Source organism: Entelurus aequoreus, linkage group LG11 (genome assembly GCF_033978785.1).
Source record: "Entelurus aequoreus isolate RoL-2023_Sb linkage group LG11, RoL_Eaeq_v1.1, whole genome shotgun sequence".
NCBI classification, from domain to species: domain Eukaryota; kingdom Metazoa; phylum Chordata; class Actinopteri; order Syngnathiformes; family Syngnathidae; genus Entelurus; species Entelurus aequoreus.
This window is the reverse complement of record NC_084741.1, coordinates 51,601,353-51,614,135: the sequence shown is the minus strand read 5'-3', so window position 1 is coordinate 51,614,135 and position 12,783 is coordinate 51,601,353. Positions and strand designations below refer to the sequence as shown.

General features: G+C 41.1%; 1 protein-coding gene across 3 annotated transcripts in view; it reads right to left on the bottom strand.

The window, feature by feature from the left end:
• Window positions 1-1,637: 1,637 nt before the first annotated feature.
• The window catches only part of LOC133660215 (uncharacterized protein KIAA0408-like), a 26,082-nt gene continuing 14,936 nt past the window's right edge, over window positions 1,638-12,783 (bottom strand). The window contains exons 3-8 of one of the 3 annotated variants that reach the window (XM_062063500.1): window positions 9,552-9,821; window positions 7,715-8,230; window positions 7,266-7,345; window positions 4,367-6,149; window positions 2,746-2,781; window positions 2,524-2,670 (exon numbers count right to left, since the gene is read on the bottom strand). In XM_062063500.1, coding sequence (XP_061919484.1) covers window positions 2,752-2,781; window positions 4,367-6,149; window positions 7,266-7,345; window positions 7,715-8,230; window positions 9,552-9,821 — 2,679 coding nt within the window. In that variant the 3' untranslated portion in view covers window positions 2,524-2,670; window positions 2,746-2,751. Of the gene's footprint in view, window positions 2,671-2,745; window positions 2,782-4,366; window positions 6,150-7,265; window positions 7,346-7,714; window positions 8,231-9,551; window positions 9,822-12,783 lie in introns of all 3 variants that reach the window. The other 2 variants (XM_062063499.1, XM_062063501.1) reach the window with 2 other exon arrangements.

Genomic DNA, 12,783 nt, shown 5'->3' with positions numbered 1-12,783 from the left:
CTCAGGCATTGGTGTGTAAATGTATAATTGAATAATTGAGGTATAATTGTCTATCGATCAAAGATGCACATCAATGAAGGAGATAAATAAAAATGAAATGAAATAAGACACGTCGGGGTGCCCCTTGTGCTCAACAAAGAAATATTGCATCAAAAATCGTCTCTGTCTGGAGCCAACGGGAGGGGAGGGGGGAGGGATAGGAGGGGGCTGGGCGGGGCGGCTCGCCGTGGAGTTTACAGTTACGGTAGCACAATTAGCCCTGAACGGGCTAACATCACCACTAACGTGTTACACGTCTGATTCGCCCAGCGCTGGGGTTCAGTGCACCACACTTTTGTATTGTCGCTCGCTCCTTCGGCGGAGTGCTTTGGAATATCTGATAGTATATATCTGTATCATGAATCAATCAAACCAAACCAAAAGTGGACCCCGACTTAAACAAGTTGAAAAACTTATTTGGGTGTTACCATTTAGTGGTCAATTGTACGGAATATGTACTTCATTGTGCAACCTACTACTACTAATAAAAGTCTCAATCAAAGCGCTCATCTTCCCCGCCCGGACTGTTTACAGCGGGGGCGGGAGCGAGCAGGCGGGTGAGCGAGGGAGGCAGGGAGGGAGGGAAGAAGAGCGTGTGCGGGTGTCGTGGAAAAGCGGCAAAATGTTTCTCTGCTTGCATCACGCAAGTGACGTCAATGCCTACTTGCCAACCTTGAGACCTCCGAATTCGGTAGATGGGGGGGAGGTTGAGGTGTGTTTTTGTAGCCCGGAAAAGTTAGGGCTGCAAAGGGTTCTGGGTATTTGTTCTGTTGTGTTTATGTTGTGTTTAGGTGCGGATGTTCTCCCGAAATGTGTTTGTCATTCTTGTTTGGTGTGGGTTCACAGTGTGGCGCATATTTATAACAGTGTTAAAAAATAAATAAAATAAAATATGACCACCCTCAGTGTGACATGTGTGGCTGTTCCTCAAGTATGTATGCAATAACTTGCATGTGTCTGCAGAAGCCTCATACAACATGTGTCTGAGCAAGCACGCTGTTAGTATGGAGAAAAAGGTCCTCTTGACGGTTTATATACGATACTAAAGGCAGTGCCATCATGACACGCCCTCAATATTGTCTCGAGTCTTATACCACACTGTGATTGGTAGATTCCATCAGCTCCGCACACAGCGCTGTTAAGCGCCATTCATTCAAAACTCGCGGGCCGCACTAACATTAAACTGTCATATTAAGGCGGGGGCCGCACAATAACGTCTTGCGGGCCGCAATTGGCCCGCGGGCCGCATGTTTGAGACCCCTGCTCTAGAGCTATTGATTCAGATTCCTCTTAATAGAATCACTTATTTTTAATTCACTGTTTCCAAATTAACGGTTCTTGGCCTATGTTTCCATATTCAGGTACACGATTGTTAAGATTTACAGTAGGAATGTAAGTGAAATACATTTGTCATACAGTGAACAAGCTCCTTCACAAATATTGAATGTAAGCTAAAAAGGCTGCAAATTATGTGACAAATGTACAGTAGGCACTCAGGTCTTCCATGTGAAAAGAAAATTCATAAATAGAAGAGCACTAATCAGGATTTAACTTCTTAGTCCATGTTTATTTCACAAAATGATCAGCAAAAGCATCACTTTTTATGATAATTGGGCTCAATACTTTGACCCAATAGGCTGTTCTACTAAGTTGTGTCCGAATATGTGACAATGTTTCTGTACACGTAGGAAAAAATAATGTCAGTGAGTAAACACTCCAAGAAAAAAAAGTTCAATACAGAAAAAAGTTTGCAAGATGCTTTGACAAATAATATCTTTGACAAAACACAACCAGCCATTGATACAAAGTTATAAAAGTGAACTCGCATTTTATTTGTCAATATCAAACAAGTATAACCAGTGGAAGAAGTCAGTGATACATTTAAAGCAAAAAGTCACAGCAGAGGTACAGTACATGTATTCAGTTATTTTCAAGGCAGAAATTTGACAATCTGATGCTAAAGCAGCAAAAGCATTGTTTTCAAGAAAATACAAACCGCTATACAGTTCCTTTTGATTACAAACTTAAATCATCTTTTGGTGTTAATGCGGTATGGAGATACATATAGTGAAAGGTTAGTAGATCTGCAAGCTTCTGTAGTCAAGGCTAGAATACAGACCTGAGCGTAGTAAATTACATGTTCACTGCCTTCTGAGGCATGAACAATGCATGGCAGGTCAGTGTGAGCACGCCGTTGCACAATTGAAGCTGTTTTGGAACCTTTTCTAATTTAGTCAGCTTGGCTCCAGTGAATGCCACATACATTCTAAGGTGAGTTGGGAAAACTCACAACTAAAGCACTTCAAAGTTTGTGAGAGAGAAGGTTTGGTTTTATGGTGTACAACAGTGGTGAAGATAAAAGTGTTCAGGGTTCATTCATGGAAGGAATCTTGTTGGAGATCAAATAATGACATTCTCCATGTGAAAGGCATGTGAGTAAGGGAAGGAGGGAGTGCATTTATGAGAGGGCATAGATGGAGGTACAACAGGTGTGATCCAGGGAGACATGAAGGCAGTAGAGAAGGAAGTTGGGGACAGGCTGGCCCAGCGGGAGGGCAGGCGTCGATTGGCTGGACGTGCAGGCTTTGTGAAAGCATTCTGGTTGAAGGGGAAGCAGGACTCTTCTTTCTCCTGTGAAGACATATTAACATTAAGGATGACAACACCATCCTATCAACAGTCAAATCCAGACACAAAATACTTTACATGAAGTCATGTTTTCCATCTGTAGTTGTCTTGGCCCTGGAGAAAACAACAAGTCACATTTCGAACAGCATTAATACTTTCAGCCTTGTCCTGTGAAAACAACATGACAAACACATGTCTTCTATGTTGCAGACAAATGCAACTGAAAAGCAACACAAATATTTCATATTTTCCCCATTGTCATTTTCAGTGGACAGTACATACTGTAGCCAGTAACCACTAGGGGGTGTTCAAAAAATAGTCATCCGCATCGTGATTCCTAATACAAACCGATTCTATGATTAATCATTTTTAAGAATCGATACACATTTTTTGAAGAATAAATTTTTACGATGTTTTATGGGCTCTCAGCATTTGCTTGCTGCACGTATACGTCAGCAGCCAAGAAAAGCTTTTGTAACCTGTAAGTTATTTTGAAAATGTTTTACTATAATTCTTACACAAAATACTATATTACGAGAATCGGTTTGAATCAAGAATCGTGTTGAATAAAAAGTCAATTCTGAATCTAATTGTCACCCAAGGAATGAGAATCGAATCGTGGGTTGTTGTAAGATTTCTATCCCTTCTTCAATGTCTGCATGCATCTATAACAAAGGCCATAACCACACGGGCACAACAAAAACACTCAATAAAGTTATAATGTTCTTAAAGGAAAAGGCATAAGTGATAGCTTTGTGCCAAGTTAAGTGTGTTTGCTAAATGTGTTCCACTTATAAACAGCCTTTATTTAAGCAAGGGATTATAATGAAGGCTTCAACCTGCTTCTGTTCTTTTTGCACTTATGGAATAAACAAGATTCCCATTAGAGAGACTTAGTTAATCATACAGGTTTGTTAGATTGGATGACATTATAATTGATCTTGAAATATTTCCATCAAACAAAATGTTGACTGTTTTATACCAAGCTTTAACACGCGAAGTCCCAGAGAAGGGTCAATTGACATTTTTACCTAGAAAACACACAAGAGGGTCATTTGACCCCTAGTCCCCCCTGTGGACACTCCTTTTGTTATGAAAATGTGGCTGTTAGTGGCACACGGCAGGGGGCCACTTGAGCCTGTGTGGGGGAGGGGACCTTACAGCTCAAGCTTTAGTTCTGAGGTAGGTTGTGTGTGTTTTTGCAAGGATCAACAGAATGAAGGGATCAACACTCTGACATTTATTGTTAAAAAAAATACAAAACAAAACATATTTACAAAGAATGAAAAAGCAACTGTTTTCCCAGTTTTGGTGTGGAGGGTTGTTGCAGAAGCAATTGTTATTTTTGTGTGCCAAAAATAGTTTAAAAAAAAAAATTTACAAAGAAAAAAGCATATTTACAAAGAATGAAAAACCATGTCCATGTAAACGTGACTGACATACATTTGAGCAGTCACTCACAATCCTGGCACTGCCATTGCTCCTTTCGGCATTTCCCACATGTATAATTTTTCTGTCTACCTAGACAAACTGCCCCTAACAGCCTCATTACCATAACAAAATGAGTGATTAGTGTATTCTGGAAAAGCGTCGGGCCAAATGACCCCTCTCTGGGTCTTCTAGGTAGACAGAAAAATGCTGGGACTTCTAGTGTTAAAATGTATAATTTGAAAATATGTTTGCATTTGTCTTGACTCACCTGCACTGAAAGCTTTATTTGTGCCACCGGGCTGTTGAGTCTGGCGTCTGACTTTGTGAGTGACGACTGCTTCACAGGAGGGTGCATATTGCACTTGTTCAACTCGATGGTGTCTTTCTGGAGGCAGGAGTTAGGACTTGAAGCTGTCTCAATGTGTTGGCTTTGGTGCTGTTGAGCCCGAGATGCACTCTCATAGTGTTTCAAAATGATCTCTACTGCACCATAGTTGGAACGTGAACCCTCAGGGCGCGGGTACGCAGCGAGAGTAAGGGGTTTCCAGGGATGGTCATTCAATATTCGAGGCCCAGGTTTGCAGCCATCTGACTGGGAGGGAGAAACAAAACCAAGTTTTGAGTTTTGTGTCAGGAGTCTCTCTTTGCTCTGTGCAGAGGGCTGCTGGAGTGATCTTTCGATCTCAGCCGGCTGAGGCTTCACTCCTGAGAAATAGTCCTTCTTGAAGGTGATGTCCTCTCCATTATGTTCTGAATTAATTTTTGCAGACAATAGAGGCTTAAAAAGGGGAGTGTGTGTGGTTGCCCTGTATTGCGTTCTCCTGGTAGGACTGCTCACCGTGCAAACCTTTTTCTTAATCTCAGAAAGTTGCTCAGGACTGTGAGTGGTTGTTGTGTTTGTCTCCCTGACTGCAACATTTAATTGTTCAGGTACAGCGACAGAAATGTTGCCATGAATCTTTCTGACCTCTTGAACTTCAGGGCTACATTTGATTTGATCCGGGGTGGAAATGCGTAATTCAACTTCAGTATTCACATCCATGATGTCAGGGATTTCATCAGGTTGACACCTGGGAAATAAAACCTCATTGGACACAGAGTCTACTAACATGGCTGGTTGACAAGAGTGTGTATTTGCTTCTGGAACACAGTCTTGGTGCTCTACCCCACGACCCATCACTGCTTGAAACAAAGTCCTGTTGAACTCTGCTGTTTTTTGTTCCAGCGTAATGTTTCTCCTGGAGCCTTGTAGTTTGGGGCTGGTCGTTTCCAGTGAGGACAAAAGCAGATCTACAGGTAATTCTTTAACAATTGGGGCCATTTGTAGCTGACGGTTCTGTACATTTCCAACACCAAAGGTGTAATGTGAGCAGTCTTTTGTTGAAGTCAATATGTTGGCCTCAGAGAAGCTTTTCTGGACAGTCCCAGATGTGGACAACTTACTGCTAGTACACTTGCTTGCATCACAAGACCAACGGTTGTGGGAGCAGCCACTGTTACAGTTGGAATTTGTAGGAACGGACCATGATGCGACCACACCATCTTTGAAAACTTTTCCTTCATTTTCTTGCAGCATTGCCTCAAACTTCCTAACAATAGATGGGCTGCTACCCGTTTTGTCTACGACAGCACATGGGCTATACTTTTTGTCTACGACAGCACATGGGCTGTGGCACTTTGTCATTGTTGTCATGGGGGATTCAGGGATGTGGAGTTCTATATCTCGTTGGGAGGGAGAGCTCAGATTCCGGGAGAAGCTGCGGGTAGGCAGAGGAGGGGGTACTGTATCCATATCAAAGAGTGCTCCCAGGCTTGTCTGTACATCTCTGCAGCTGTCAGTGGAATTCTTTCCCCAGGAATTGTGTGACCCTCTCTGGGCCCGCCAGGTGTGATCTGGCGACAAGGTGATCCAGTTTTCCTTCTCCAATTCCTTAAGTTGATAGTAAATTTGGCTGAGGTCAGATGGTGTCTGATTTGAGTTAAATCCCGTTTTATCCATGGCCAATGGAATGTTCTTCTCTTCTGAGAGGCACAGGAGTTCTGATTGATTTCTGAAACAAATTCAAACAATGCAGTTCATATTACTAGTGTTCTAACATGTTTTAATTTTTAACTTTTTCTTTCTGATTTCGTCGATAAAGCTCTCTAAAAAAAAATTAAAACCACCATGAACATTTTAAATCCATGCTGCAAGTACTGTATGTAATGTAGTAACGGGCACATTAATAATACCAAGTAATATTTACCGTAGTTTAGTCATTTTGAGCCTTACCGAAACAATGATTTCACAGAGGGCATCGCAACGTTTGCTATTTCATTCAACAACTACGACTAATCATGACAGACTTCATGAAAGCCAAAACCAATTACTTTGGGACTAATGAAGATCCAGAACAGTCTATTTTTTAACCTGAATATAAGAAGGATGAGCTACAAGTTTTAGAAGCTGAGTGATAAGCCGATCGAGCTCTAGGGAAACACTAAGCATCATGTAATAGCATTGCTAAGTGCTGAACAAAAATTACAAAATACGAACATGTGCTGTTTATATCTTTCAGCACAAGAATTGTGTTGCCTGTTTGGATTATGATTTTGTCATAATTCTCACCTTTCTGGTAAAAAAAAAAAAGTGGCAACAAACGAGCATCTTGTCACATCTTCCTAGCGAGGTCCACAAGTCTAAATTGAATTTCAAAGTTGACCAACTTCTCAGCTTATGCCCAGAACATTCTGCTATACAAGTGAGACGCATGGTTTATAATCTAGCACAAACCTTTACTAACTCCGAGGCGATGCAGCAGCTCAGTATGTCACTTGCAGCAGTAGTTGTCTCTGTGATCTAGGCGCTATGTTACTAAAAATAGTTCCTTGGCATTAGCTCTTATAATAACAATGTCACTAGTACTTGGTTAGTATGCAGGTCACAGCATGTAAATAGAGTACTGTTGCCGGTTTTTGGCTTATTGGCCTAACACATGAATTCCACTTTCTGCATGGTTAGCCACTTTTTGCTAGCGTTTTGTTTTTGCGATAAAGAATATGTCTTTGTGTCTCAAATAGGGATTTTAAATGTTGGCAAAATTCCCCAAAAAAGTGCAGTTCCCCTTTTAATAGTTCAGAGCTGGCATACTACGGTAGGTTTACTGTAGCTACAAAGATGTATTTACCTTTTTTCCACACTGTTCTTTTTGATCTTATCCTGGTAGCTGCAGAGCTCTTCACTAACTCGTGCTATCTCTTTCAGAGCCTGTAACAAACAGACAAAGGAGATGGACAGATGTCTTAATATTAATTACCATAAGATTAATGTAGATATTTTTCCATAAATATTAAAAAAAAATCTAAACATATGGGCAAAATGTATTGAGATAAACCATAACTCCCATTCAAATTGTTTGCTTCCAAATATGTGGGAACTGTTTGGATAAGGTAATTTTCTATATCAGTATGACTTTATTTGTGTGCAAAAAAACAAATCCATTAAATCATGCTAGCTGCAAAAATGAGACCAACTCCATATGTTCTTCTACTTTCCGGTAATGTTGTTGACCAGCTTTGTGTCCCAGCACTATATATATAAATGACATCATGTTGAGCTAAGAAAAAAACAACTTACAGCATTTAAAGCAGTGGTGCTCTTCTTCTTCTCACTGGTGTAACACATCTCTGCCAACACAGAACTTGCTTGAAGGCTATGATCTACATTATTTGCATTCCCTATGGAGACATTTTTCGGTGCCCTTCCACATTCAGGTGATTTAAGGACAATAGCTTCAAGCTCTGAGGTGTCTACAGCTTCTTTCCTATTAAGAAGAGAGTCTCTAGATTTCAATTCAGGAACTGCATCTTCATTCCGTGCAAATTGACCACTTGCATTCAGTTCACATAGGCGGTCTACTTGACAACAGGTGGTGGAATAAATGGCACTCTCCCCTCCACTGATAATGTTGTAGTGGCTAAAGCCAGGTAAGGGCTCTGACTGACTGCAGCTGCTGTGCGGCTGTGAAATGTCACTCAGCACACTAGAACCAGTGCTGAGGGAATTTACACTGAGGTGATGCTCTTCTTCCTCACCCCGCCTGCCACCAGCCAATTCGGTCTCCTCTCTCTTGGCCCTCACCTCACAGTACAACTACAAATAGGAAGAAGAAAAACAATGTAAATACTTGCCATTATAGTAGATACAATATACTTTGATATACAATACACTCAGACAAATGCTAAATGAATACACAAAGTCAGTAATTATGATATTTGAACAAATAAATGTGAGCAAATTAGATCAAGGAAAAAAATGATAAAGTAGGATAGCGTTGGCCTCCAACCACAGAATACCAAAATAGCAACTGCAGTATTTACGGTAATGCAAACGTTGTTAAACCACGCCCATCAATCAGTGTCTACATGGCACAAACATTAGCCCTGCTTTGTTTTCGGGCTGTTTTCCTGTCTTTTTTTTGGCTGTTTTCCTATCTTATTTTTCGGTCTTGGGAGGACAAATGATAGCCACGTGTTATTATCATATCAAATTGTTTCAGTCCTGGGCAGTTCCCCCAAACAAAATTATATAATTTAAGTATTACATTTTATTCTCTGGGCATATTAAATTATCTTGAGCTCAAGTCTCTCTTCGGCTATGTTATTATCTAATTGGGGCGTCAGGAGCTCATCCATAAGGACTTGAACTTTGGAACCGGGCAGTCATGATCTGAGTTCGGCAGTAAAAATGCAACTATTGGTTGAAGAAATGCTCTTCTTCCTCGTGGTTACTGTTTAAGTGCACTGCTGAAGACAACTTAGGGTTGCAGTGATCGTTTGCGTGCCCTATCACTCTGGCATCTCTTAAAAGCCTGCGTGCAACAAAAATGGACTATGCAGAAGAATTTCTGAGAATTTGCCTTTAGGAATTCAAAATTTAACAAAAAAGTACAATAAATAATACATTTCTCCCACTTCCTTTTCATTAATTCTCTTCTTGAAACAATTCAAGTTTTACATTGTTGATCCAAACCATCAAACAAACAGCAAAAACATGTAACCATTTTGCCACACAGATGGAAATAAATAAATAAATAACCTCACAGACTACAAATTAAATCACCCACATTAGGTTCAGTCCCTCACATTTTCTAACATGCCACATTCCCTGTTGACACTAGTCACAAACACACTCATCCTAGGTAATGAGCAAAACAACGGTTGCTCCTTTCCTTCCACTACATCCTCTCCTCACACTTTGCAGCTGCACTGATCGGAAATATTGTTTTGGCAGTATCACCAGTCTACAGAATGTGAAGAAAAAACGAGGTATAGAGGATGCCATGTATTTTAAACAAAAATGATTAGTAATTTGTATCCAAACTATCTTCTTCTTTTACTTAAAAAATTGTTCAGTCTTTCATGTGACCCTCAAATGAGAGACAGAATTAATTCTTAGCAAATATTAAACATACCTCTTCTATTTTCTGTTGCATATCCTTTAGTTGGCTTTCCCATTCCTGTCTTTCCACATCAAACCTCCCCAGTAAGTCGGCTTTCTCCTTCAACCAGTCTTTCTCGTTGTGCTCCAGACGACAGCGCAGCTCCATGGTAGTTGAGCGCGTGTCTGCCAGGAGCCTCCGCTGCTCCTCTTTTTCCTGACTGAGCGTCGATGTTGATGAGTGAGGACCTGGTGCTAACTTGACACTTCCACTTGTCGACCTGCAATCTTCTTTGGCTTCCAGCTGAAGACAAGCAAAGAAAGCAGATGTAGAAAGAAAGACACAGTGGTAGATGGTTTGGGGTGGATTACAGTAAAAAGAAGCATGAGAGCCAGATGTGAGCGGGGGATTGTTAAAAAAAGCAAAGGAATGAAGAGAATGAAGGAGCGGCAGGAAAGGAAGGTGGAGGGATGAATGTTAGTGGGTCCAGAGGAGGGAAGATTGAAAGATGAAAATATCCTGTGAGAACTCACACATAGGGTTAGCGGTTCAGAGAACAGACCTCTTGTCTGTGGTATTTCACCAACACAGGATACAGTTTAGAGCCTGACAGAAACTCATGATCTGAGTCACACAGCAATGATCTTGCTTCTACTTGTACAATCACATAGCAGAACATTTCTGTGTAAGACAGCAATGTAGTTGTTTCTTCCAAAATTGGATTGTGACTAAAGAATGTTATGAGTCAATGGACTACACAAAATGATGTTGTCCCTCATTAATTTGATTTGTAAAGGCCAAAAACATTATGACACTAATGAGCCTTGGTTAAGTATTGAGATTATGTCTCTAAGGCAGCAGACAGTTAGACTGCATCCAAGTCCAAAGCTTTGTTCATCAGATAAGATGATGATATTGGAAATGCAATCCTTGTTTCAAATAGTAAAATATGTGAATGTGCTCTGTGGTTAAGACTGTATGTGCAAAGGATGTTGTCCTATAACTGGAATAGTACCGTGACAATGCTTGTGTACATCTTCGTGTGTGTAGAATGGGAAGAGGGAGAGAATGCATGCAAGTGAGTCTAAGTGTTATTTCAGTGCGAAGTCTCGAAACCCTCTTACAAGCCTGAGTTGTGGTGCTATTTTTGCCTGTGGCCTGGGGTTAGGAAATTATAGTCTACAAAAACAAGTCACCCCATTTTCTGTCTGGCCCGAGGCTTTTCTTAAAGTTGTCTTGATTTGCAGATGACGGGTGCCATCCACACCAGGGTTTATTTAAACGTCAAAATGTAAACAAATGGTAAAAGTGCAAAAACAAGTATGTTGAATGTCTAAGGTCGATGAGCAGCCAAGTAACAGCAGAAGAAAACTTTCCCCTGAAAGGAAATCCTGAAGAAGCTGTACATGCAAACAGGAACACGGGTCTGCCAAATTTCAGCCAGTTGAAAGAAAACAAAGTCATGAATGCACAAGCAACTTAGGTTTAGTCTGAAACTGCAATCTGTGACCACCCTGCCTGTCACTGTACGGCACAGAATATATAACGGTAACTGTGTCACCACGGTGACCCACTATTTATAGTGGACACTAATGTCACATTCTTAGGGGTGGTGGGGAGACTCGGTAAAGACGGGAGGGGGATCTGGCTGCTGAGACACAGTGAGATGTCTCCACGCTGCTGGCAGCTTTAATAAATCAGCAGCACACAGACAAATCTGCCCGGAAATATCTGGCCGAGGACCTCCTGTTGGATGCTTGTTCAACATTTGGTGGTGAAAGAGCACACAGCATGAAAACAATGCTCAGAGGATTGTTTAAATGTATAGCTCATTTTGGCTAAAAGTGCAAAGAATGCGCTGATTTATAAGCCAAACGTTGAATATGATAGCAATTTGCCAACACGCAGATTGCTTTAGTTTGTTTTTCAATCATTAAAACAATGAGACGCTACAATATGGCAGGCTCGCAAAATCTCATATTGCAAAATAATACAAGTCAATATTAAATGATAATAAATGATAAATGGGTTATACTTGTATAGCGCTTTTCTACCTTCAAGGTACTCAAAGCGCTTTGACAGTATTTCCACATTCACCCATTCACACACACATTCACACACTGATGGAGAGAGCTGCCATGCAAGGCGCTAACCAGCACCCATCAGGAGCAAGGGTGAAGTGTCTTGCCCAAGGACACAACGGACGTGACTAGGATGGTAGAAGGTGGGGATTGAACCACCAGTAACCAGCAACCCTCCGATTGCTGGCACAGCCACTCTACCAACTTCGCCACGCCGTCCCCGTATTATTTCATTTGGCGTCACTCTGCTAGAGCTGATCAAACTCGCAGCAACATAGAACATTGTAAGTTATCCTCACCTACATGCTGCTGCAGTCTGATCCTAATGAGGACTTTTAGGTAGCGTGCATGCTTTAAACATTGTAAACAGGCACTAGTGTGGCAGGATGTACCATTCAGACAGTGGCGCAAACCCCAACCAGCATAACTTTGCTCTAAGTCATATTTACTTTGGTCTGTCTGAACGATCAATATGATAAAGAGACAGAGCAACCACGTGCCTTATCTATTAAAAATGGCAGTCATGAGTTAAGTAGGCTGCTAATATAGTGCAACCTCTTTGGCCGTGTCTCATGTTAATAGCAGAACAATATATGGTACGGCATCATCACTTTAAACCACTGCTCCAATACCTTCAAAGGAGTGACAATTGCATGACCAATCAGATCTCTCAGTGATCATCATATCTTTTAACACCCATAAAATCACACAGCTTGAGAGCAACTATATAGTCTGCTAAGTGATACAAGCAATATCGCAGATACTATCGCAGTGGCATGCAAACTTTACTCTCCAGTATTCTTGAGCCATGTCATGTTAACAGTGGCTGACAGTAATAAATGTCGATGATTTATCAACTTGATGTTTTAAGTAAGTCGGATGTGTGTGTATGGGCTGGGCTGGGATAACAGGGTTTGTCTCCACGGAATGCAAATCTTATTTCTTAAATTGAGGGTAACAGTTGGACAGGGTCCGAGGTGATATATCACTTTGTCATGTGGGTGGCTAATTGGCATGGCGGTTAATTTTATGTCTTTATCACTGAATTTATGTCATTGATTTTTTTGTGTTTGAATTTTGCTAACTAAATTTTTGTACATCCAATTATGCTGGCTATTTCCATGCATCCATCCATTTCCCACCCCTTGTCCCTTTCGAAGTCGCGGGGGGTGCTGGAACCTATC